The sequence below is a fragment of the Aedes albopictus genome, chromosome 3, assembly GCF_035046485.1.
Source record: "Aedes albopictus strain Foshan chromosome 3, AalbF5, whole genome shotgun sequence".
Classification (NCBI taxonomy): Eukaryota; Metazoa; Arthropoda; class Insecta; order Diptera; family Culicidae; genus Aedes; species Aedes albopictus.
The window spans coordinates 444,992,337-445,020,232 of record NC_085138.1 but is presented as its reverse complement, the minus strand read 5'-3'; the positions used below and the strand labels follow the sequence as shown (position 1 = coordinate 445,020,232).

Here is a 27,896-nt window from a genome sequence, read left to right as displayed (position 1 = left end):
ACATGTTCTATCGTCGCTGCCACACGGGTAAATCAGTTTAGCTAGTTGACCTGCTACATGTACCGGCAAAATGTACCATCTAGATTCCATAATAGTTTGCTGCATCTCTACTCTATACTCACTTGATAAACATGTGGATCCCGGTCGTCTCCATCGCCCGGCTGATGCCCTTCCACGAGGCCACCATGGTGTATTTCTGTTTGGCAGTGAGCGGCAACCGGCTATCCGTGGGGGGTGGTCCACAGGCGTCCAGACTGGGCACGTTGTTACCTTTGGAGCCCCCGTTACTGCTGGCTAATTTCGTTAGTTCACAACCCATGGCGCTGCTGCCGTGTGTTTGTTTGCCTATGTTTGTGTGTTTGTGTGTGTATGTGTGTGCGACGGGGCCACCACCAATAATCGATTAGTTTCGCGTTTTTCCTTTGCTGCAACCGATTATAATGGGAGCCTCCGAAGGAAGAACCGAACGTGAACACTTGATTCCTCGCTTCTCTTCTACGCGCGCCGATAGTTGCGGCCTTCAACGAATTCCATTACTCCCATCTCATCCTGTGCTGGAGACGGAGACTCTGGCTGGCTGGCGACCGGGGACACGTATCACTAGAGCATCCCGTATCAAATCATGAAGGCAATTTATTTCCCCGGTCCAAGGTCCCAACCAGGAGAAGAACTTCGACGATGCACACGCTCACTAATTAATGCTTCCACTCACTTTTCGCCGGGCTTAAGTGCACCAGTAATTGGAAAATAACACTTCACACTTTGCTTTTTCTCCTCCACTTCTAGGGGTGGGTGCTCGCAAATCTCAGCACGGCCGAAGCCTTCCACTCATTCACTCACTCATGTAATTCCGTGGTTGCGATCGAAGAAGACGTCCCGCATACAAAACAGATTATTTGGCTCCGTCCCAACGAAGGTTTCGAAACTCTGCCCGAATCTCACGATAATTCTCTCTCACGTGGCCCTGGAATTGTGCAGTCGGTTTTCACACTTGATTACACCTGTGATTTACCCGAATATATGTATGTAGGCACGGAACCCCAACATGTACGTTTCGGGTCCGGATTGATCCGGAAACGGTTGGGAGAGATTCCGTCGCACCGTCGTCATCACACACGTACCACATTGGCCGGCGGCGGCGGTGACGAAGGGTCTTTAAAAATTGATTAGCTGTCGGTAGTGGTGAAACGGAACCCTCCGAGACCGGGCGGAATCCATGAATGAAAGACCCCCTTTTCGATGCGACACATTCACTCACAACCGTACTGTACTGTGCTGTGCTGTTCTGAACTGACGATGGGTGGTGGCTGATGGCGACGGGTGGCTGTCTCGGAACGGTGGGTGCCCAATAGCAGGGAAAATCATTCGTCGTGTCGTCAAAGACGATGTCTCGATATCGTTCAGTCGTTCACTCTCGATTATGTATAGGTAGGAGCACCGACGTTGCACAGTTGGCTAGAATTGTGGAATGCTGGTCAGAATTGTACTGATAAGTGATGATGGTGTTGATGCTTGATCTATTGATGTTTTGCGAACTTAAAACCAAATATTTCAATATTTAGCTTCAATTCACCCAACTTTAATAGTTTTTTTTACATGCCTCCCCTTATCTATCTAAATATACTGAAGGGGTAACTAACAGTTGGCAAAAATTATGTTTTTGGTTGAAATATTATAGCCTCATTTTTTAACAGATGAAATATACATTTCAATCGAGAAATTGAATTATGCAGTCACGTTTTTTACGCAGGGGATAGGTACCGCGTTAAAAAAAGTCAGTTCAAAATTCAAAAAACCACGTAAAAAAGTCTCACCATTTCTCGACGAATCATGCAAAAATAAGACGATGAAATTTTTATTTGTATGGAGTTTTCATTTACGCGGCCGCGTAAATGAAAACCGCGTAAAAAAGTCCTGACTGGATATTAAAAAAAATAATGCATGCGGCTCTGCATCAGTAAAAAGTATCGATACAATGATTTTTGCTGCTGCACGTTTACTTCATAAGTGGATGGTCATGGGTTCGATCTCAGCCCCGGCATTTGCAGTTTTTCGTCAATTGCTCTTCCCCCCGAGAGCGGCTGACACCTGACCCTCTTCTGAGCATATGCTCTATCGGACACGGAAACTTGTATATCGGCTATCGGCAACTCATAAATGGACCCCCACTCGGATTGGAAAAGGAACAAGAGTCCCCCATCAACATCTTCGTGCTCATCATTCTACCATGGACAGGGTAGAAAAGTGACAGCAGCGCAAAGGCAACTAGTTCGGTATAGTAGAATTAGAATAGAATACATTTAGGTTTAGCTGCACAAAGTGTAAATGCAGCCTGTCTATTGGAATCGCTCACGCAGTGCCCTAGTGGATAAAAGAGCTGTAAATTTGGTTAAGTGGTTGAAGAATACAAAAAAAAAAAAACGTTCATACGGATATATCAGTTAAACAGTTAAACTCATCAGTTATCAGTCATCAGTTAAACTTTTACTAGAGGCTAGAGAAGAGAATTGTCGTATGAAAATAAGACACAAAACAATCGACTTTTTTTTTTTACCAGCACGAAGTTAATTGTTCGAAAATCGCAATGCGAGACTAAACAATTTTTCAACTCGCTGTGTATGATCTTATCATATTCTGTTTATATTGAGACAAACCTATGTTGCATTGGCTGAACTGTAGCAAAAAATGCAGTATGCGATATTGTCGTTATGGTTACCTATCGCAAAATAAACGCAAAATAAATGAATAGCCCCAAAAAAGTTATGGATAAATGTATGTAAGGAGGCTTATTATCATAACTTTTGATATCGTTTCAAAAAGCCTAGACTTGACAGTCAGGGAATTTGGTGGATATCGGAACGAAGGCCGTGAACTGCAACACTCGGTGAGTTGAAGCTAGTACGCGAATCACATGAAAGTTTGCGTTATCAACTCAAGCAATAGGATCATTATCAAGCTGCTATGAAGTTCCAAATTACCTAAAGAAACGTCTCGTTGAAAAGAACAAGCAGGCATGCACTTCGGAAGAAGATTTGTGCGGGCAGTTCATCAAGCGTAACAAGGAATGCTAAGACTTTGACTTCAAACGGCGGACCAAGAGAACTAAATTCAAGTACAACTTCAAGTAACACTTCTAAACTAATGCAGCCGTCAGCGGCAGTACGTAACAGAAAAGGCATATTCATATCTACATGATGAGGTACGTCAGGTTATAAATCGGTTGCCTCTCTTTCCCTCCCCGAAAGTTGCCCAACTAGCAACGGAGTTGCTGTTATGTTCACAAGAAACACGTATGTTCTACTAGAATCTCAATACGTACCGCTAAGGTGTCGTGCCGCGAACTGACTATGCAGGGATAACGACAGAAGCATCCTGACAGACGGATATGCGGCGATCAAAGGTGGAATCAGCACTACGACGAACACCGGGAGCAACAACGAGCCAACTCCCACGTTGAGGATCGTAAAGGACGCTATCCAGCAACTCAGGAACAATAAGTCAGCAGGTAAGAATGGTATCGGAGCTCAATATAGGCCCAGGAAAGTTGGCCACTGTCTGCCCCGGTTTGATAGCCAGGATCTAGGAAACCGAACAGCTGCCGGAGGAGTAGAAGGAGTCGTTTGCCCCATTTATGTACAAGAAAGGTGATAATTTGGAGTGCAAGAACTTCAGAGTGATTGCAATTCTGCAAGCCGCCTACAAAGTGCTATCCCAAATCAACTTCCGTCGTTTCAAGTCGGCTTGGTTGACGGCCGCCCGATTACGGATCAGATCTTCACTGTGCGGCAAATCCTCCAAAAATGCCGCGAACACCAGGTCCCAACGCATTACCAGTTCATCGACTTCAAAGCGGCGTACGACAGTATCGACCGCACAGAGCTAAGGAAAATCATGGACGAAGACAAGAAGGCTCTCATGCCTGCTGTTCAACATCGCCATGAAAGGTGTTATTCGACGAGCCGGGTGCAACAGCCGGGGTACGATTCCCAAGTAACACAATTTGTTATAATTCTGTATATAATACATGTTTCATACAAACATCCATGTTTCGTTTCAAATATGGGAAACGTATTTTCATACACTTATATAACCGAAAAAGCGCAAAAAATGGCGGCTTATAAAACATCTTTGATGTTACTGAAGATGTTTTTCAATACATTATTATATCATAAAATTATGTATCGAATATGTTCTCAGCAACATCATAACAACTTACTTATTGCTGGCACGAAATTAATATTTATTAGCCACGCACAGAAAATAAATATGGCATCTATTATAAATGCAGTATTTAGTGATGGCTCAAAATAATTATCGGGCCTTACATTTCGTTTGTAATTTACCATCTCGATGTTTGGGCACTATGACTTAATTTCATGTGCCGTTCAAAATTTATGGTGAAATAAGCACTTTTCCTCATCATAAATTCATTCGCTTTCCATCGGATTGGAAATAAGAAGAAAGTTTTTTGACATCTCTGTGGTTTGTAACAAATTTTCAAACACATTTTCAGACATGCAACATGGTGGCTTCTTGTCAAAGTACCGTCAGAATGTTTTGGGATATTATTTTCAATTATGATGTATAAATGATGTTCTTTTAGACTGTAGAATAGACCATTCCCGTGAAATTTTTTTATGCGTTCAACGGTTTTCCGCCAATTTATAGAGCAAACTTTCCCAAGGAACCCATATGTTTTGAGGCCTCTAACTATTGAAAAACAGTGAAAAACCTGCGAAGTAGCACTTTAGCTCTACTGTCTCCTATTAATTATTTCACCCCAATTTCCATTGCACCCCAACTTTCTCTATGCCTCGACCACAGCGATGTGGTGAGTTTTTTTTTATCAGCAAACTGTCAAAGTTTGTTTTGTTTTGCATCCAGTTTCAGTTTTTCTCATTTCCGCGTATCGAAAAAATCGACGGAATCGACGTTTCACCATGTACGATTCGGATTCCGTTGGCCCTGTTTCCCGGATCCGAGAGCAGCACATCGAGAACCTGGATATTTAAGTAGATGCCAAGATTGCATTTATTGTTCGTCGCCAGCCATCAATCAAACCGTGCCTGCGGAGGAATCAAGTCGAGCCATTTTCAAGCCTCATCTAGTTAAGAACCCGGTGGCGGTGGAGCGGCTGATGAAGCCAACGGTATGCTGATCTATAACCAGGAAGCAGGTTCATCTGACGGAACCGAAAGCGGAACAGTTCTATCGAGGCCACGGGAGTATTTTTTCTACCGGAGGCTGATTTCACTGAGTGGCCCGCTTGAGGTGCTGGTTGGTGCTGTCGGGTCGAGAGAAAATGTGAAAAATAGATGACGAGAGGTGATGAGACCGACCTGAGAGGACCGACAAAAGTGTATAAACCATCCAACCCTGAATGCATAAGGAGTTTATATAGACTGACAGAAATGCCAGTCATTGTTCTGAATCGGTAGGATCCTTCTTGACCGAGGTGGCAATACGAAATCAGTAGCTTCCTCCAAACAAGACCACCACAAATAATTACGAGTGAAACCGGCATCATCGTCAAAATATCAGAAGGACATAACGAAGTTTGAGGAATCTTCATGGCGTGGCGAAGGCCCCGAGAGTCGTTCCAAAAAATGGTTGCATTTTCGTCGGGGCTTCAACCTTTTCGGAGTCTCGGCGAGTTCAGCATATGTTGTATGTTTTAAGCAGGTTACGATTGATAATCGACCGACGGAGAAAAAAACATTTTGTGGCAGCATATGAAGGCTTTTTGAACAAACGGAGAAACGCGGAAGGAATTTTACGGTTGCTGGATAATAGATAGTTGCATTCGTGCAGCTGGTGAAGGCTGAAGTAGACCATGGTGCATTTGATTTTGAACAATATTTCGGGAGATGTGATACATATTACCAAAGTTTGCAATAATCTAATGATTCGAGTTAGGCGTCGTCCTAAAATCTACGTTAAGCTTTGACTTGATCTTGATCTGTTAGTTTTCATCCAAGGAAGGATATGAGGCAAAAAACTTTGATTGAGATTTTTTTAAAAATCGATTTTTCATGCAATTTGCGTACGGGGACTTCCCTGGCCAAGTTCACAGGGGTTGACGGTATTAAAGTGAAGGAGTTTTATTTTAATTATTGTAATGTAGTGTTCTTTAGTTAAACATATCACCTTTTAACACTTTAATGCGCCTCCGACGGTTCATCACGAACCGGCTGCTGCTGATGGAGTATGGCTGATCATATGCATCAGACATGCTCGATAAACACGGAGGAACCGCCGGGGCTCATTAGAGTCTATACCCAAGCAATAGTTCCATGTCGGTTGGATTTGAGAAGGTTTTGATGATCGTTACAAATCCTCATAAAAGTATTATAGGATTTGTGACAGGTTTTGGAACCTTTTACAGCCATCTGACTTCAAAATGTTGTTTGGGCTCTATTTCCCACGTTTCTCGGTTGATTTTGATTAGTAATTTATTAATGTCATAGTCGCTTTTTCGAATTTTTACAATGTTAGTTGGTCATATTTTCTTTATAAAGCAACTAGCTGTCCCGGCAAACGTCGTACTGCCTGCCTACTGTGTTTTTTTTTGACGTACAGCTCCTTAGGGACGTCCCCCGCAAAGTCATCTGTACGGGAGCCTCCCGTTCCAGAGACGGGAGAGGTCCCGCACCAAGCTAAGAACCTTCCCCGGCCCCAAAAATACTCACATACAAAATTTCACACCGATCGGTCCAGTAGTTTTCGAATCCATAACGGTCAGACAGACAGACAGAAAATCATTTTTATATATATAGAATCAAATCGACCAAAGAATTAATGGGAAGGAGAATTGCAGCACTTAATTGTGCTGATAGATTCGAAGCTAACACATTCACATTTTCTCAACGAAAAACGGCAATTATGTAAGATTTGTTCCGTATTCATATTTGCTCCATTTCCATACTGAGTAAACATTTTTTTGTTTTTTTTTTTCTAGGTTTCTAGTTGCACTCTGAATAGAGTTGAAACCTCTACACTAGACCCGAAGATAGAAAAGAGAACGTAATCTTTCAGAAGCAGTTTGCCAGCCGTACGCGTAAAATGATATCCATTAAGACACTGTTGCCTACTGACTCAGAAAGTTACGGTAGAAGGTTGGAAAGTTTTCAATTGGTCAGTCAGTCAGGATTTGCCTATGTAGTGTTATGGTCACACGGTTTGTGTTTGTCGTCTTGTTCGATTTTGTGGTATGGTTCAATATGTTTTTCTTCTCGTTAAGTCAGTGGTCGTATGTTTGTTTTTTCATCGAATCAATCAAACCCTGTATGTTAAAATATAGTCGATCCTGTGTCAAATTGTTTTGTTGATTTCGCTAATCGTTTCTACTTCTCTGTGTTCATCTCTTGTGTCCTTAAATTGTCATAGGTCCAAAATCCACAGAAACATGCAACTGAACTTCTGATATTTTTCTGTTGGTTCAAAATACCATCTAAGAGATTAACAAAAATACGTCAAGTTGGTCAGTTGATTGCAATAAAATTTTAAAATGATAAAGATTGCTTGTCAACTATTATGTATTCGTCTCCCTACAAATACTATGAAAAATGTTCAAATTCGTTCAATTGTCCTATCGGTCCTACCTAGATAAACCATGTCATTTTCTCAAGCGTAGCCTAGAAATGTCAACCTAGTCATACACAAGTAACGTTGTTCAGTTAATAAAAAGCAGTCAGCTTTTGTCCAAAATGTCACGTCGAACGCATTGACGTCAACAATGCGTTTAAGTGTTCGCACGTTAGCTTCGAATCTATCAGCACAATTAAGTGCTGTAAATCTCCTTCCCACTATTAATTCTTCGGTCGATTTTAATTGCTTTATTAAAAAAAAAAATATGACCAACTAACATTCTAAAAATTCGAAAACGCGACTACGACATTAATAAATTACTAATCAAAATCAACCGAGAAACGTGGGAAATAGAGCCCAAACAACATTTTGAAGTCAGCTGGCTGTAAAAGGTTCCAAAACCTGTCACAAATCTTACAATACTTTTATTAGGATTTGTAACGATCATCAAAACCTTCTTAAATCCAACCGACTTGGAACTATTGCTTGGGAATAGACTCTAATGAGCCCTGGCGGATCCTCCATGTTTATCGAGCATGTCTGATGCATATGATCAGCCATACTCCATCTGCAGCAGCCGGTTCGTGATGAACCGTTGGAGGCGCATTAAAGTGTTAAAAAGGTGATATGTTTCACTAAAGAACACTACATTACAATAATCAAAATGAAACTCCTTCACTTTAATACCGTCAACCCCTGCGAACTTGGCCAGGGATTTCCATACTGAGTAAACATTTTATAAATTTATTTGGAAAATAAAAAAACTTTACGATTTGAGTAGTCCCAAAAAAAATATTAACACAGAGATCTGAGTCAACAGAATTTACTTAGTTTTATTCATATGGCCTATTGGCTAATTTGCCGATATTTTTCATTTTTTTCGTCATGGAGTATGTTTTAACAGGTATACTAACTGGATGAACTTTATTTTAAGGACAAACGTCTTTGAATCCCAGTTCAACGATGCACCAGAACATCAAAAGCACAAATCTCAAGATGTTAACAACTACCGATAGTATAACTTTTATTTCGTTCTTGTTCGCTTATCATAAACTTAAAATAAGAAGAATGGATGTGCTGGTGCACGCTTTCGTTCGATTTGTGCATTTATAATCGTGGGTAGGTTCAAAAGTCGGCCATTGTGGTGGTCATCTTTGGGATTATAATGAGCTTGTCCTTAATGGATCACGAAGTTGTTTAGATAAAATGCATCATAAAACCTGTAAAACAAAGTGGTACTCGTTTTGCCCCGTCCTACCCTAAGAGGTAGTTTTAGCAAAAAAACGGAATTAACGGAAACGGATGCACACTACTCAAAACGCAAGAAAAACGACCATTCCCCGGCAGTTCTGGACTCCGGTCCCCCTTGTAAATAAATAGCACCAGCACTAAGACCAGCACCTTCATATTCATTGGGTTCGAGGTTTGTGCGTGTTGGCATTCCCAGTACCAGGGAGCGCTGAAGCACTGGACCGTATCAACAACTCGAGTCACAGGGATAGAGAACAAACTTATTGTACTGTCATTATTATTATTCTTTGTCATTCTTTCCAAGTCTTAACCTAAATACACACGTGTGAAAACAATCCTCCCGGTTGTCCGAGTTTTTCTACCGATTCCGACGTGTCTTGTTGTTGCCACTCTGCTAAGGCCGTTCCCTGGTTCCAATAGGTTATGGGCCCAGAGGTGGATCGTAGGAAACCGGAGTATTTTTCGCGAAAATAGTGAAAGTTTTTGTTCTGGTCGATTGTCGCGGTGGTAGCGGCGGTATCGGCGGCGTCGCGACGGCGTTGTTTTCGTTTTTTCGTGCGTGTGCGGTTTGTCGGGACGGTTTGTTAATTGTGCTGGAGCGGAATGGCAGACGTGGGGAAGTTTACCCTCGCCAAGCTCAACAACAACAACTATGCGACGTGGAAGTTTGAGGTTGAGATGCTTCTCACAAGAGAAGATTTATGGCATGTTTTGGATGAAGCTAAACCCGAGCCGGAGACGGTCGCTTGGCAAAAGGCGGACCGAAAAGCGCGTGCAACAATCGCTCTGAGTGTGGAACCGAGCCAGTACACACTCATCCAGGAATGTAATTCAGCTCGTGAAGTCTGGGACGCGCTTAAAGGATACCACGAGAAGTCAACGACCACTTCTCAACTCTCGCTGCTAATCAAGCTGTGTGATGCGAAGCTCCAGGAAGGCGGAGATGCCGAAAAACATTTGCTGGAAATGGATACGTTGTTTGGTCGTTTGCAGAATGTTGGTCTTACCCTGGACGAGAAGCTGAAGGTGGCCATGGTGCTGCGCAGTATGCCGCAGTCGTATCACTTTCTAGCATCAGCACTAGAGGCACGACCGGATGCTGACATTACAATGCCACTCGTAAAGTCGAAGCTTTTGGATGAATTCCACAAGCGATGTGAACGGGACGGTGCTACTGCTGAACAGGTGCTCAAAACACAGAAGTCAAACAGGACGTGTTTCTTCTGTAAGCAGCCCGGGCACTTCAAAAAGGATTGTCGGAAGTGGCGGGCGACGAAAGCGACTGAGCATGCAACGGAATCTACAAAGAGCAGCAAGTCAAGTAGCGGTCATCCGAGCAAGTTCAAGGCGAAACAAGTAACGAACACCGAAAGGGAGCCGGTGAGCTTTCTCGTGCAGGAGGAGGGGTACGTAAGTCAGTCGTCACCAACGCGAAAACAATCGTGGACCGTTGATAGCGGTGCGTCGTGCCACATGGCGAACAGTGAAGCTTTTTTCGACACTCTGGACGAGTCTAATTGTGTTCAGGTCATGATGGCAAACGGGAATCATACTAAATCTGGTGGACATGGAAGTGGTTGTGTAAAGTGTGTGGACGGCACTGGTCAGCCGGTGGACATTAGGCTGAACAACGTCTTGTATGTGCCAGAACTCGATAGTGGACTAATTTCAGTGAGTAAGATTACGGACAACGGCTATGACGTGCTGTTCAAGCCGAATGTTGTTGAAATTATTGACAAAACGAAGAAAGTGGTGGCGTTAGGTGAACGTAATGGTGGGCTGTATGTTCTGAAGGACCAGGAATGTGCGGCGGTGTCCAAAGGAGGCCATTCGATGAATTGTCAACACACTTGGCACAGGAGATTCGGCCATCGTGATCCAGCGGTTCTCGATCGGATTTTGAAGGAGCAGTTGGCGACAGGAATGAAGCTGGTCGATTGTGGGCAAAAGATTCCTTGTGAGTGCTGCCTTGAAGGAAAGTTTGCTCGTCCACCATTTCCTCAGCAAGCTGAGCGCAAGACCACTCAACCTCTGCAGCTCATTCATACGGACTTGTGTGGCCCAATGTCAACAGTCACCCCAGGCGGCAACAGATACTTTATGGTGCTGATTGATGACTTCAGTCGGTACCTAGTACTGTATCTGCTGAAGGAAAAGAGCGAGGCAAAAGACTGCATCAAAAGCTTCGTAAAAATGGTCGAAACCCAATTTGGCCGGAAACCACAAGCTATTCGTTCGGACCGAGGTGCCGAATTCGTAAATAAGGAGCTTAAGCAGTTTTACAGTGATGAAGGCATTCGGATGGAGCTCACAGCCGGTTATGCCCCTCAGCAAAATGGCGTTGCTGAGCGCCGGAATAGATACCTGCAGGAGATGGCGGTGTGCATGCTGCTGGACGCCGGACTTGAGAAACGGTATTGGGGCGAGGCAATTGCGACTGCCGGGTACATACAAAACAGAATGCCATCAAGATCTGTCGGTAAGACCCCGATGGAACTCTGGAACGGCCAGAAACCGGATCTGAGTGGGCTGAAGGTGTTCGGATGTGACGCTTACGTTCACATTCCGGATGCAAAACGCAGAAAATTGGATAACCGTGCTGAGAGGCTGAAGTTCGTCGGATACGCCTGTGGATCGAAGGCGTACAGGTTCCTGAACATGCGTACGGGGAAGATCATTATCAGTCGTGATGCGAAATTCCTTGAGCTCGGTGTTGAGTCTCAGGAGGAGCAGAAACCGGAAGTGATGCCATCTTCAACGGAATCGTTGGCGGTGCCGGTGTTCGACGACGGCGACAACATGGAAGAAGTGAGTGAAGATAAAGATTCGTCGGATACCGAAGAAGATGAAGTGTTCAGTTGTGAAGAGCCAGATGGCGAAGAAACTGAGAATGAAGTGAGTGCTACAAGGCCAAAAAGAAGCACCGCGGGTGCTTTGCCGAAGAAACTTGATGACTATGTGGTGGGCGTGGCAAAAGTTCGGGCAAAGGTTGAGGAGCGTGACCCAAGGGGTTATAAGGAAGTGTTGAAAAGTGAAAATAAGAAAGAGTGGCTCAAGGCAATGGACACCGAATATGAATCGCTTATGGCAAAAGGTACGTGGCATCTCGTTCCTTTGCCAACAGGACGCCGAGCAATCGGATCGAAGTGGGTGTTCAAGCAAAAGAAGGACTCAAATGGTGAAGTTATGAGGTTCAAAGCTCGCCTGGTAGCCCAGGGCTTTGAACAACGTTACGGTGAAGACTTTGATGAAGTGCATGCGCCTGTTGCCTTACAACAAACATTGAGGGTGCTACTGACGGTAGCTGGCCACAAGAAACTAATAGTGCGACACGTGGACGTTAAGAATGCATATTTGAACGGGAAGCTCGAAGAAGACATTTTTATGCACCAACCACCTGGATATAGTGTAGCGGGCAAAGAAGAGCTAGTGTGTAAACTGGACCGCAGCATTTACGGACTAAAGCAAGCCGCGAGAGTCTGGAATGCGACAATCAAGAAGGTGCTCATCGGACTCGGATTTCAGCAATCGGAGGCGGATGCTTGCCTGTTCAGCATGCAACTGTCTAACGGTGAGTGGATTTACCTTTTAATATATGTTGACGACATGATCTTGGTGTGCCGCAATGGAGATCACATCGAAGCTGTCGAGGAAGCTCTGCGAAAGCATCTGGAGATCTCTTCTCTCGGGGAGATAAAACAATTTCTCGGAATCAACGTTTCAAAGGACGCTAAGGGGATGTACATGCTGAGTCAGAAATGTTTAATTCGTGAGGTAGCGGGTCGATTCGGGCTAACGGATGCAAAGCCTTCGAGATATCCGATCGATCCAGGATACTTTCGTTCTGGTGACGGAGAGAAGCTTCCAGACAACAAACAATATCACCAATTGGTGGGCGCTCTACTCTATATTTCGACTAACTCACGACCAGACATTTCAGCGGCAGTCTCAATTTTGAGCCGCAAGACCAATAGCCCAACACAAAGAGACTGGTTAGAGCTAAAGCGTGTTGTGCGATATTTACTCGGGACCCAGGACTATCAACTGAAGTTGGACAGCGATCGTTCGAAATGCTTAGAGATGATTGGGTACAGCGACGCGGACTGGGCTGGTGATACAACCGACCGGAAATCCACTAGCGGGTTCCTATTCCAGTTAGGCAAGGCGAGTGTCAGTTGGGCTAGTCGGAAGCAAGCGTGCGTAGCGACGTCGACGATGGAAGCCGAATACGTCGCTCTTTCTGAAGCAGCTCAAGAGGCGACCTGGCTCCGAAGACTGTTGGCAGAACTTGGACATGCTCAACGACAACCGACAGTTCTATACGAAGATAATCGCAGTTGCATCGACTTTGTATCACTGGAGCGGCAAAACAAAAGGAGTAAGCACATCGATACCAAGTATTACCACGCCAGGGATCTCTGTAGTCGTGGGGTCATCCAATTACGATATTGCCCGTCAGAACATATGGTTGCAGACGTTTTTACGAAACCCCTCGGCGCTATGAAGATGAAGTTGTTTAAGGAGAAGCTCGCTGTGTGTCCAGAAGGCCAATGAAGACATCCAGTGATCAGCGAGGAGGAGTGTTGGCATTCCCAGTACCAGGGAGCGCTGAAGCACTGGACCGTATCAACAACTCGAGTCACAGGGATAGAGAACAAACTTATTGTACTGTCATTATTATTATTCTTTGTCATTCTTTCCAAGTCTTAACCTAAATACACACGTGTGAAAACAATCCTCCCGGTTGTCCGAGTTTTTCTACCGATTCCGACGTGTCTTGTTGTTGCCACTCTGCTAAGGCCGTTCCCTGGTTCCAATAGTGCGTTTGTGGATGCCGCAGTTTTGCAACGGATTCGGTGCTCTCCTGGTAGGTATCAGCTATTTGCGGGCCCGCTCTAATGCTTCCACGATGTACGAACGGAACAGCTCCTGGTGCAGCACGTAGGCGCTCACGTCTCCGGCATCCAGTTAGCGAACCTCCGCTCCTGGCCAAATATCCTCCAGCTCCAGCAGCTGCCCGGTGGAATGGAAGTCTTTGGTGCGTACAACAATGATCAGCGAGGTGTCGTACGGGACAAGTTCTTCAAATGAATGCACTCGTCCGTCATGCCGCGCATGAACTGGATCGTTTCCAGTTTCCATCTTGGTCCCGTTCCGCCTTGGTTGTATCGACGAGTTCCTGCTTTTCCAGTGAAGCCACATATTCGTCGATGTGGCGCTTCCATTTTCGGAGTTGCTCCAGCTCATGAACTTGATTATTTTGGCGCCCAGCGATTTCGAGGGAAGGGCTTCCGCCGGTATCTTGGCTTTTACTGCCTTTAGCTCGTCGAGTTTCTCTTGGTTCAGTTCGCAATATGTCTTGACATCCGAGAGCAGCTTGTGCAAGAGGGGCTTTGAAAGATTGGGGACACGTCGTCGGCTTCGTTTATATTCCCGTTCGGGTGTGATTTCGCCGGTTTCACGCGTTGTGGGTGACATCCTGATTTTGTATGCATGGTTGAGTGCGCGAAGAGACATCCATCGGATTGGGTCTTCCGGAACCAAAATGCTCGACTGCGGATGAAACCCTGCTGGTGATCCAAGATCTACAAGTTTCTGGCTGATGTCCTCGGTTTACACGAACGTGATTCAGCCAAAAAGATTAGTGATAGTGATACTGAGGAGCAGGTCGTGAACTGCTCAATGGATTCCCAGCGGACTGTTTCCTGAGGATGAATGCGCACACGGATGTAGGGTGGGATTTCTGCGTAGTGATGATTTTTCCCAAAGGCCGGAATGTGAAAAACACAGAATTCCTGCTGCTTGACATTTGTAACTGTAAACAAACATTGTAAAAAGGGTGAGGTGAATAATAAGTTCACCACCTCATGGACTTATCCACCGATGAACCGAATTCATCGCGGTCCGAGAATTTTGACACTAGAGCGGGGCCGTTCCAATCAGAATTGGACGATTCTGATTGGAACAGACCCCGCTCTAGTGTCAAAATTCTCGGACCGCGATGAATTTGGTTCATCGGTGGATAAGTCCATAGGGCTACCAAAAACTACTTCGCATGATGATTTTGATTCCAAAAAGTGGTGAAATTTCAAGTTTTCAAAAATTTGTATGAAAATTTTGAGTGCATATATCAACAATCTAAAAAAGACAAAACTCATAAAAAATCAATGCCTTTCGAAGAAAAATATAAAAAAGGGGGGTAAGGTCAGACGGGAATGGTCTATTTGTCTTCGTTATCAATAAGGAAATTATATTTTTTCATTACATATTTAAAATGTTCCAGATGGATAATTATTGACAGAAATATCAGTAGATGAACAAACGGCTATATATAAAAATGGTAGTGTGAAACTTTTGAGCAGGCACTGTAATTGGTCTGGCCTGATATACGGAAAAACTCAAAGTTCTAGAAATACGTTCAAATTACGACTATTATACATCTCAATAACATGTTTGTCGAATACCACTAAAATCGAATGAAATACATTGAAAAAACATCATAGCAACGTATTTTGAACATCTACTTCTCAATAGCATACGACGTTGTCATTTTTGGTTTTGGATGACCTGTTTTGAACATAGGTATAACAATAACAAAGTTTGAGTGCGTTTCCTAGAACGAATATTAATTAATTGTTTTAGTATGTTTCGCGGGATCAAAAATAGTGTAAAAACTGTGCTGGTAAGTGAGATTTAGCTGCCACGTAAGTACCCCCAGTGATTTTTAGGTGACGGGAGGCCTGCTTTGCAAATAAATTTGAATGGTGGCGCCCATCTTTCGAGCCATGGTGACTGTGGTCTGCTTGGTGGTCTGTGCCAAGTTTTCTAGAGGCTATTAACATACCCATTTGTAACTAGCGGGATCAAACCGCAAAGCATAAAATTAAAGTTGCTATCGTATTTGGATTGCTTTGAATTTTTAAGTGAAAGAGATGTTTCTTAAATAGTGATCAAGTCAGTGAGAAGAGCTATCAAACTGATAATGTTGTACATTAACGTATTTAGTACGTGAAAACAACGTTTTAATAACATGTTTGAGCTCAAAGGTTATAACTATGTTCTACTGATGTTATACATATCATCTTCAATTGAAGCAAAACGATGACACAAATATCTTGTGTAACCAACGTTAAATTTACGTTATTTCAACTTGTAGTGAGGATGATAACATTTTTCAGTAACTTGTTATTGCCAAACACAGTTATAACATGATTTCAACATAATATGTGTACAAATACGATTATAGTACTATACTACAACGTCTTTTTTGAAGTTTATTCTCAAAGATGTTTTCTGTGTTACTTGGGTTTCTCAAAATTCCTCTAATTCGTCTGTTTTGTGGATGGCAAGGATATCATTATATTATAGAACATTTGGAACCGTACACCAGCCCGAAACGTGTGCAGTAGACCTGTTCACTTTTTTTGACCTACCCGTGTCACATCAAATTACCAATCCACATGCAAAAACAAGGCTTCAGTCCAAAAATGAGCCAAATTGATAAAGGTTTCGAGGTGTATCAAATCGATTTTGTGTTTTTTCGAGCCTTTTCACGAAAATGTACTTCAATATCCAGAAAATTGCACCAAAAAGGTACCGAAAATACCGTTAAAATATAGTTAGAACAATACTATACAACTTTGCTGAAGACACTACGGTATTTAAATTGCGTATTTCAAAGTTATTCAATAATTTTCATTAAAAAATCACCAAAAAATACAATATTTTAACGAATTTTCATGTAAAAGTCTTGTAATTTTACATTGGTTTAGGTGACTAATTTTATGAGCTATTGCTTTAATGTGTTACGAACATTTCGTCCATACATCATTTTAGTGTAGAAATTCGTTTTCATTGACTAATTATCAAAAGTTTGTCACGTTGATACTAAAAATTGTACAGGGTTGCCAGCATGAAATAAAACAAAGTTACCCATGATTTGAACGTCATTACACTTCTTTGTCTCATCTGCATCAGTCTGAATTTGGTGCAGTTGGTTGAGCATGAGATTGTGGATTCGAAGATTCAAGGTTCGAGTCCTGGAATAGCATTTTTTTGCGTCTCGATCCTGCTATAAGTTGATGAAACTACGCACTGCATCTCATTGCAATTTGGCATCATAGCATTGTTTCGGAACCGTAGAATGCATAGTAAGAATGAAGTTTCCCTTCATCGTGTAGTTGTGCTGATTTGTGGGTAGATAGATAACAAGTAAGCTCCACCCATAGTTGTCTGTAAAATGTTGCATCCAGAAGCAGTTCCATCATCGTATTGAATTGTTTTAGCTAAATTGATCATTATCAAACAGATGCTCAATATTTCGCCCAGCTGATCTCGTCGACACGATTTATTGTCAACAAGTATAAACTAAATATGTATCTAGCTAGTCCTGGAATGGGCTTAATTGGCAGGTCCCGATCATTATTATTTGGGAGATTGCGTGTAAGTAATGGCAGATTCATCATCCTAACTGCTACAAAGAAAGAAAAAAAAAGTTTATCATGTATTTGAGAGCTTGAACCTGGGACCTTCTGATCCGCAAGCTCGAGCCTTACCATCTGCACCATTTCTGATACTTAAATCAAAAGACATTAGAATACGATGGCATGACATCTTAATCATGGGTAACTTTGTTTTAATTCGTGCTGGTAACTCTGGGCGATTTTTAGTATCAACGTGGCATACTTTTGATAATTAGTCAATGAAAACGAATTCCTACACAAAAACGATGTATGGACGAAATGTTCGTTACAAAAAGGAGTAATCGCAAATTAATTTAGTCACGTAAAACAATGTTAAATTACATGACTTTGATATGTAAAATCATAAAAATATCGTGTTTTTTCGCGATTTTTTAACTAAAATTGTTGAATAACTTCGAAATACGCAATTTAAACACCGTAGTGTCTTCGGCAAAGTTGTAGAGAATTGTTCCGACTATATCCTAACGGTATCTCCGGCATCTTTTCGGAGCAATTTTGTGAATTTCTGAGTAAATTTCTGTGAAAACGGCTAAAAAAACACAAAATCGATTTGATACACCTTTAAATCTTCATCAATTTGGCTCAATTTTGGACTGAAGAGTTGGTTTTACATGCGGATTGATAATTTAATGTGTCACGGAGAATCGGAGAAAAAAAGTTTCAAAGTGAACAGGTCTAGTGTGCAGCAATAATGGTCGGACTCTGATGGTGAATGCGTCAAGAACGAAGTATATGCTGGCTTGCAGAACCGCGAACCTAGCGCAAGCCTACACGCTTAGAAATTCTGAAACTTGCACGAAACGGAATCACCAAAGAACGTAAACGTTTTCAAGACTGAATCACAAATTGGACTCAATTTTACGCGCATCATGTAAGTGCTGGTTGGCTGCATTAGATGTCAACAAATTCGTTTCACCAGAATCGTGGGATCGGTATCACGTGCATCACCCATCTTCTTACTCGGTGAAATAGCCGAGAGGTAAGAGATGTGGCTCACGATCAACAGATCCGCTGTTCGAATCCATGCATGGCATTATTTTACTTTTCTATGTTTCATCTGTCAAATCGGTAGCGATTGCTAAATGCTAAGAAAAATTAAGTTTTATTTTAGGGTGTCTTGAAAGACGCAAATTTACATGTTTCAACCTCTAAATTTGTGTTTTTTTTAATGCTCGTATACGTCAGGTTCAGCACACTTAAAATTACATGACATTTTCTAGGTGTGTAGATAGCAATGTTACGACAGACTGGAAAACTTTCAAGGTGGAGGAAGACTTCGTCTTTCTCGGATTCTAATTAACGGCAGAAAATGCACCATGTACAAAACTCTATTAAGACCGGTGGTCCTCTACGCACACGACGCACATGGACCGTGCTCGAGGAGGACCTGCAAGTACTCGGAGTTTTCGAGCTACGTGTACTAAGGACGATCTTGCGCGGTGTGAGAACTTCCGAACCGATCACAATTCTTAATGTGGCCTACAAAGTGCTATCGCAGATCATTTTCCGTCGTCTTTTACCCAGAGTAAATGAGTTTATGGGAAATTATGAAGCCGGCTTCCTTGACGGCAAATCCATGATAAATATCGTGAACTCTAGGTTCAATCTGTTCATCGACTTCAGGGTGGCGTACAACAGTATTGACCACGCAGAGCTGTGGAAAATCACGGAGGAGAATAGGTTTCCCGGGAGCTCACTAGACAAAGCGACGATGGACAGTGTAAAAACTGCTTATGGCACAGTGTTCAAAAGTTTTTCTGCATGTTGAAAAGCGTCTTTTGATAAAATTTAATTAATGATTAATCCACCTAGAAGTGAGAATGTGAACTATCCCCAAAACTTTTTTTTCAGGATAGCTTCAACAGATAAATTCCTAGAGTTTTGTAACCTTCTACAAACTTGTACAGGACATTAAAATATACATCTCTTTCAAAGGCACAAGGTCAACTTTCACCTTAAGTAACTATTTCCGACCCAAAATGGCGCAGATGGCTCAGTCGGCAGTTGAAAGATTAGAATCTTCACTATCCCTTGAGAGTGGAATCCCAAGTGGGCAATACTGGGAAAGGTGGTTCAAAGACAAAACGAAAACTTAATATTTTGCCTGTAACAAAACAATAATATGAAAGCCCGCAGTAACTTTCACTGCATTGTGTAATTTCCGGAAATATTTTTACTACATTTTTGTTTTAAACAGCATTTTGATTGATGATTTAGAATCCCTATTGTTTATTATCAGTTGATCAGGCAATTTCTGATCAACTTGAGTTTTCTTTTTTATCAAGTGAATGATAATCAGGTAACAGGACATGATATCATTTTGTTATCCACCTTAGTTCTGGTACAGGCACTGATGATGCACTACGTTGAAGCTTTTTCTTCTACTTTATCGAAGATGAAGCGAAGAGCACGTGATGTTGTTGCTGTTGTTCCTAATCGGTGCATCAGAGGGAAAGTCTACTATTTGCTGCCATGGGTCGTTTACCAGATGTTCGTTTCATTAGAGTAGATGCTCAGAAGAGGGCCAGTGTCAACGGACGGGTTGCATCTGATTGATGAAAAACTTTTCGCCAGCAGTTGGGTATTGAACCCATGACTATTCGCTCGTAAAGCAAACGTGCACGTTCTCATGACCACTAAGCCCCAGTAATCGAACCTATTAAACTCCAGGAAGAATTAATAATGCATCCTTAAAGCAATTTCTAGAGGAATTCCTGAAAAAATTCTTAGAGGAAGTCACTGAAGGAATTCCAAAAGAATGCAAGTGGAAATTCCAGGACAAATTTGATATGCCGGAAAACTCTTGAAGAAAATTCTAGAGAAATTTCAGGAGGAATTTCTAGAAGTATTCTGAGAGAAATCTAAGGAGAAATTCTTGAAGGAATCCCGAGAAGAATTCATTAAGGTATCCCGGGAGGAATTTTTGAAGGAATCCTGGGAGGAATTCCTGGAGATATGTGTGGAGTAGCTATTGATGGAGTTCTTGGTGGAATATACCTGGAACCCTTGAAGCAACTACTGGTAGGCCTCTAGGGAATCCTGAAGATATTTCTGGATTCGTGATAGAATTTGTGTAAAAATCCCTGAAGACGTCCGGAAAGGGACCAAGTAAGATGATCCCGTACAGAATTGTTTTTTTTTAGAAAAGCTGCTATCAATCATTTTTGCGGTTTTGTCGAAGACGTCAACTTGGTATCTTTTTGCTGGACTAAGATTATCAGTAAAACATTATTTTCCCCTTTAGCACCAGCTAGTAGAAACATGTCTTACTAATAACTCCATCAACCTGCAAATGCTTAGTCAGACGAACATCTTTGGAGAAAACACCAAATTTAAATCTTTTCGTTGGTGTACAGAAGCGCCATCAAGTGAAACAATTTTGAATCAGAGAGTAGAAAAACTACCGTAAACCGGGGTCAAATTGATCTTCGGGTCGAAATTGATCACACGTTTTTCGGTTAGGTTTAGCATATTTTAAGTAATTTCCTTTCAACTATCGTGCAGTTGGGAACCGATACTAAACGATACTTGGAAGCTGTTTGAAGAATGTTATATCTAACAGAAAATCGCCTGATCAATTTCGACCCGGAGATCAATTTGACCCCGGTTTACGGTACTCCTTCTGAATCGCATCCAAAAACTTCTTCGGTGGGTGTTTCCTGAAACTTCTTCTGGCGATTACTACGTAAAGCAATGCCAGCAGCGAATTTGTCTAAATTTCTTCCGGAGGCGAGATTCTTCCTGAAATTCCATATCGGGATCTCTCTTGAAATTCATGCTGGGGATTTCTTTAGAAACCCTACCTGAGTATTCCTCCAGAATTTTTTTTTCTAGAATTTGTTGGGCTTCATGGCCGTGCACCGTTAGTGGCGCCATCCGTCTAGGCATTTCGTAAGCCTCGGACTGTGGGTTCGATTCCCGCTTCAGTCGTTGAAAACTTTTCGTCAAACGGAAAATTCTCCTCTGGACCACTGGGTTTTTTGTGTGTTGTTCGTTGTATCATGTTTGTGATCGTTCAGTCTGTGCAACCTCTGGTTGAAGACGGTGTAGTGTCCTTTATTAGAGAAATTCTCTCAGAAATTCTTTGTAGGAATGTTGTTTTAAAGGAATTCCTACAGAAGTTTACTTTGGGATTAGTGCGAGAATTCCTTCTGGGACGGATCCCAAAAGGAAGTTCTGAATAAATGCCACAAAGAACTCATGATGGAATCTTGAGATGATGGAATCGTACGACTTTACCTAGAGAAACCCGGAAACAATCCTAGAGTAGTCCCAGAAACAACTCTTATATTATTATTTGCTTTATTAGGGAGATTTTCAGCCCGAGGCTGGTTCATCTCCAAACAACTCTATGGGGAAACCTAAAAGTAGCTCTGGAGGACTTTCAAGAGATTTCCCAAAGGTATCCCAGAAAAAAAAAACTCTTCGTTAATGAAATCCCAAAGGAACTTCTGAAATACCTGTGGTGGAATTCCTGGTGGATTTTCAGGGAGAAATTTCAATATGAACATCTGTGAAATCCTCAGATGAAACTTATTCTTATTCTTCTTCTTGGTGTTACGTCCCGACTGAGACATAGCCAGCTCCTCAGCTTATAAACTAAGAGCTTCCTCTGTCCATGACCATTTTGCATGTGTATATCCAAAAAAGTTAAGAAAATTTCTTTTACAAAAAGTTTCTGGACCAACCGGGAATAGAACCCGTCACTCTCAGCATTAAGAACGCCAAGAAAAATCAGCCAGAAATTTCATCTAAGGATCCCTATAGGAATTCCTTCCGTAATTTCTTCCAGAAACTCTCGTTGGCAATTCATTCACGAATGCTTTCTGAGAATTTCTAGAGATTCCTTTATGGTATGTGGACATGAAATTGCTTTGGAAGTTATTTTACAGAAGTTCATTCGAAGATTCCTTTTAGAATTCCTCCTCCGAAAGGAGTAAATAAATTCTTTCTATTGATTTCTCCAGGAACTTCTGAAGTATGTAGTCCTTAAAGAAACCCCAGGATAATTCTAAGCAACAAAACTCAAGGAGGGTTCCCAGAAGAACTACTGAAAAATTTTAAGGAGAAATTCCTGACAGGTTCCAAGAAGTAGAACAGAAAAACGTATCCCAAAAAGATGTCCCAGCATGAGCATGTCATGATGGAATCGGACGAGTTTACCGCGGGGAACTCGAGAATATTCCTAGAAGAATCACAGAAACAACTTCTTAGGGAAACCTAGATGAAGCTCTGGAGGACTTTAAAGTTATTTACTAAAAGTATTCCAAAATAAATCACTAGAGGGACCCGTAGAGGGATTCTTGGAAGAATCTCATACTTAACTGAAGGAAGAATTCTTTGATAAACTTCTAATGGAAATCTCAAAGGAACTCTTGTAAAATTTCTTGAGGAATTTCTGGCGGATCACGTGGATTGCGTAATCATATTTTGGAGTTTCTTCTTGAGGGAACTCAACAAACATACTTTTTAACGAATTCTAATGCCTAGAGTAATCTCAAAAGAACTTATGGGAGAAGCCCTCACGATTTCCTAAGGCTGTCTCAGAAGTAACTCATACTGCAATTTCAGTAGGAATCACCGAAGAACTAGGTAACTCCGAGAAGAATCTCTGGGAGAAATTGCTGCAGAATGTTTGGGATGATATTCCGAAGAAAATTACGGACAAATCCAGTCGAAAGATTCAAGAGTTGAAAGTGGTTGGCGCGCAAGGTTATTTCTACTTGTTTGTATCGATTAAGGCCTCCTAATTGTCTAGTGAATAAGGCTTTATTCAGAGACGGTAGGTTTGATGACCGATCTCAGCGTAACTTGTTTGGCCAGTATGAGGATCTTAGTATTTGTAACGCCACAACTGATACTAAGCCTGTTGTACAGACTAAACATACATTAACAAGAGGGTACGGACAACACATATGTATAACGCAAAGTCAAAGAGTGAAGAATTTTCCGTTTGTCGAATAGGGTTTCCTCGACTGGAGCGGGAATCGAACCCACACTCGGAGGCTTACAGACATGAGCGAAACTACCGGGGGTGTCGGGGGTGCCAGACTCTAGGGGGTAGTTTAAATGTATTGCTGTGAGATTTTTTTTCTGTTCGGATGAGCCACTGCGACCAGCATTTAGATCTTTTGTGGCAATACCTGTATCCTTAGTATTTAGTGCATGCCGTACTACTCCATTGTCATTGAGAGGCAATGGAGCATCGATTTCTGTACAGATCTTGTTTTGTTACCTCAGAGGTTCGAGAAATCGAATGTGATGAAAAAGTACCGTTTTCACAGGGAAATAAATCCTAGCGAAAGTGCGCCCTTAATCATACATGATCGATTATATTTCTGAGAAAAACAAAACGGTAGAACTGATATTTGTCCATGCATCGAAACTCTGGCTTCATCCGTGTCTTGCTCCTAGTTTAGTCCCAGGGCAACATTGAAAATCCCGGGGCTTTAGGCTAGTTGCAAAACGCTGACAAATTAGAGAATGTGTTTGGTAATAAGAACTCACGTGAGTCCTTGTATCACCAGTACTTATCAGTCCTTAGTAGGTTATTACGCAATTAGATACGCAAAGCATGTTTATTTTCCTCACATCAAGTGTAGTCTCGGCGAGGACAGACCGAGTCTTTAACTATACGTAAGGCAAAATAAATGCAATCTTAGAAACTGTCACTAGTATCAAGGGCTTTGTACCATGAATCCTTATTACCAAAACGCATTACCCTAGCTTAACAAGCTGAATGTCACCAGGGGTGTCCGGCCATTTGGCCGAACGCCGTTTGGCCGAATGCCGTTTGGCCGAACGCCATTTGGCCGAATGCCATCTGGCCGAATGGGTCATTTGGCCGAATGCCGTTTGGCCGAATCGTGATCAAAAGAATTCAGAAGAAGTCTTCGACGTTCTAATTCCCAATATGATCATCAGAAATATTTCCTTCTTTTAATAATAGGCTATTCTTTCTAGTTTTGATATTCAGTGCTTAGTTGGCGTTAAAACTGCCTATATTTTATCAAAGACTTTTCCTTCTTTGACTCATAGGCTATTCTTTCAAGTTATACTGAGGCTGGGAACGGGGGCATGGTCACCTAAGTTCATCATTCATTTTTCGGCCAAACGGCATTCGGCCAAATGGCGTTCGGCCAAATGACCCGGAACCGTCACCAGGGTTCAGTTTGGTAGATCTTACTTCATTACGCAACCCAAAAGGGAGATCTACCCACGTTACGGGATCCGTTAAAGATCGAGCATGTTTTAAACCCCCTCAACTATTCATCCCTCAGCACCGGTTGCCTGACATCTTGGATTGGGGTTCCCTGTTTGGTGGACTTTTACCCCCGGAACAGGGGGTCCGTAGTGCTATTCTAAGCCGGCAACTACACGGGCATTGCTGTGAGATATGGGGCGATAACTGATGAACGGATGAACTAATGAATATTTGTTTGTAATGCACCCCTTGGCAAAAAAAAATCGTAGTTTCGCCAATGCTTACAGAATGTCTAGATGACTGACGCCGCTAGCTGCATGGCCACGAAGCCAACATATACTCAATAATAAAATAGGAGCCAGAGTGAAAAATGCCAACATAAAGAAAATATGAATTAAAATATGGTTTCCGAAACCACCAACCCCATTTCCCTAATCGAACATTTATTTCCGCCAACGATTCACCAATCCCGCCTCACTGTGCAACGGACGCCTGGTAGTTGACCAGCGTTGGCAAGATATACTACCATCGAGAGTTCAGGCTCGGGCTGCTTCGCACGAGGCCATGGCCTCGCATATGTGCACAACACGTACGTCTCCCGTGGGACCTGAATCGCTTCGGCGTGGGCAGGACTGCCAGATGAGACCCGAACCCCAAGCAGCTCAACAAACGACACACTTTATATACCGCTGGCTGATAAGAACGAAATTCCAGGCAGTTATTGTTCTTCTTGTTCCGTCTGAATTCTTCTTGGTTCACCAGCAGACCCAGCACAACTCTCAGTCCAGCACTTGAGTGTGCGAAGGCTTTTCACCACCTCTTTCCCCACTCCCACCAGGAAAACACTGGGCACTATTGTGATCCCTCCCCCACTCCGTTCGACTACACTCACTTTTTGGTTTCGCAATGCACAGCAAATATGGCTCCGGGAATCACTTTTATGAATTTGTTTTCACCTCGTATCCACAGGAAAATGCCCCACAGAATGCAAGATAAATCTCAACAGCTTGTACGTGAGATAAACAATGATTCCAGCCACGACAAACCCTTTTCTTCTCATCAATACATTACGCTGGAACGCGAGGTGCTTTCGAAATTGATTTTTCCGAACTTAATTTCCCTTCCAAAGCCCGTTTCCGCTACTCGCTGTGCTCTGGTAGAAAACCGCCGCGCACGAAGACAGGATTCCCGAATGTACTTCCTGTTTCCTCGTTCACACCGGCAACTCCCGCCACATGTCCATTCCACCCAACCGTGAAACGGGAACCCAAAACACACCATCCACCAATCGGCTCCACCACTTCGATTAACAACTGACCCTCGTCAATGGGAAAAATGCACCACGCTCACTCGCAGCACACGACGCGACGAATTCTAGCTGCACCTACTTTCGACCCCGTCTGTTGTTCATTCAACACTAAACGACCAAACACCGCCAGTTAGATAGCCCAGCACCTTTGCATCCACTCACTCACGCTCCCACCGCCGACGACGGCGACGACAACGACGATGCGCGCATGTTCATCACTGTTTCCGCGCTCGGGATGAACTTGTGTTCCCACCCACCCAAACACTCCAGACAGATCCGGTGAGTGACCGACAACCAACAACCACCCGTTAGCATGCCGTGAAAAACTAGCACCACCCACACGCACACATTCCAGCAGGCTGCTGCTGCTGCTGCTGAGTTATGGCGCGGATGCTCCCCACAGCCTAGAACCGTCAACACCGACGACCGGCTGCGGACCATGTGATGTCGATGACGACGCGCGGCGGCGGTGCTGGCTGGCGACGGGGATGGGGACGCATGGTGGTCCAGCAATGACAAAACAGGTGGTCAGGTTTTCATCCGCTGCTGGTTGTGGGAGCTCACTGAAATGATGCGAAACAGGAAACGAGAGAAGAAGAAGAAAAAAAGCGTTGCAATAAATACTGTGACTTTTGTGGTTTGGGAATGAAGGTGACAGGATCGTGACAGAATCATAAATTTACTAGATTGGGACGGACTGTAACGTATGTGGTGATAAGAGCATTCACTCCAATGGAGTGTTTCTTTGGGAGCACGCTTCGATAGTGGGGATCTGCTCTTATTGTGGCTCTGGAATGCGCGCAATTCAAGGCAAAACACAGCTCGATGATAGAAGATTATTCAATTTTGGTCGAATTTGTTGCTATGGAAATTGAATCACCATACTTTAATTTGCAAATGTGCAAATTAAAGCACGGTGCCTACGGTATTGAGCGGTAGTTGTTAAATGATTGATGCTGGTCACGTATCGTATCGAACTGTCGATTATAAATGGTTAATGGACGTCATACGAGTTGTATCGGTACGGTACGTGTAAGAAAGAAACCATTGTTTGTGTTACGTATTTGGCCATAGTATCGACGTGCAAGCGGTTTTGTTCTCACTTGTGCTAGGGGGGGGGAATAGGGGATGATTGATTCCCCTTTTTATTGAACCCTTAAGATGTCTTTAAAATTGAGCTGTACTGCCCGAAAGCTATATGTACTGAGCATAGAAATTGTATACTGTTGTTTGATGATAGGCAGTGCTGAAAAAATCATTTCGTCATATCTAAATTCCATCTCCTACAGCTCATTTTAGAAGCTGAACCTGAGAATATGGTATATGAAAAACTTGTGCGGCTATACCAGCTCTGCAAGAAAGTCACGGAAAAACCGCTATTTTTTTTTGAATATTTAAGGTAAATGTCACGGACTACCTTTGAAAAATGCCAAATGATATTTACCGTGATTATCATTGGCATATATCTAAGGAAGTCCGTGACATTTACCTTGAATATTCTAAAAATATCGTTTTTTTCCGTGACTTTCTTGCATAACTGGTCTAGCTGTACAAGTTTTTCATGTACAATATTCTGAGTTTCAGCTTCTAAAATAAGCAGTAGGTGATTGAATTTAGATATGACGAAATGAACTTTTCAGCACTGATGGTAGGTACATCGATAAATGGAAACAGTATCTAACGTTTTTAAGCTTGAATTGGTTTATTAGTTCACATGCATTTTCATTACGATTCTGATGTAAACTCAACAAAATCTTGCGAAAGTTTGACTGACCACGAAAAAGGGAAATATGAGTGTGATCAATATAAACCTTCGGTCCATCGCGCTGTTGTACTTTGTACAATACATGATAATTGTCTGCTATTACTTTGTTACCTTGTTTTCTTTTCTTTTGATGCCAAACCCAAATGTATTCTACAAGCAACTTATTTGGAATATTATGAAACCGATTTTGAAAACAGTATAACCCCTTGAAGTGCGGAAAATTGAAAATCGCATTATTAAGAGTGCACTATATGTGATTTTTGGGTCTCCAGATAGCCTAGTGGTTAAGGCTATGGA

At 42.6% G+C, this 27,896-nt stretch overlaps 1 protein-coding gene across 6 annotated transcripts in view; it reads right to left on the bottom strand.

Moving 5' to 3' along the window:
• The window catches only part of LOC109425926 (neuroglobin), a 170,028-nt gene extending 143,710 nt beyond the window's left edge, over positions 1 to 26,318 (bottom strand). Inside the window, exons 1-2 of one of the 6 annotated variants that reach the window (XM_062856687.1) lie at positions 26,092 to 26,318; positions 123 to 964 (exon numbers count right to left, since the gene is read on the bottom strand). In XM_062856687.1, the coding sequence (XP_062712671.1) occupies positions 123 to 319 (197 nt within the window). In that variant the 5' untranslated portion in view covers positions 320 to 964; positions 26,092 to 26,318. Of the gene's footprint in view, positions 1 to 122; positions 1,002 to 25,417; positions 25,738 to 25,803; positions 25,954 to 26,091 lie in introns of those variants that run through there. The other 5 variants (XM_062856685.1, XM_062856683.1, XM_062856684.1 and 2 more) reach the window with 5 other exon arrangements.
• Positions 26,319 to 27,896: the final 1,578 nt, after the last annotated feature.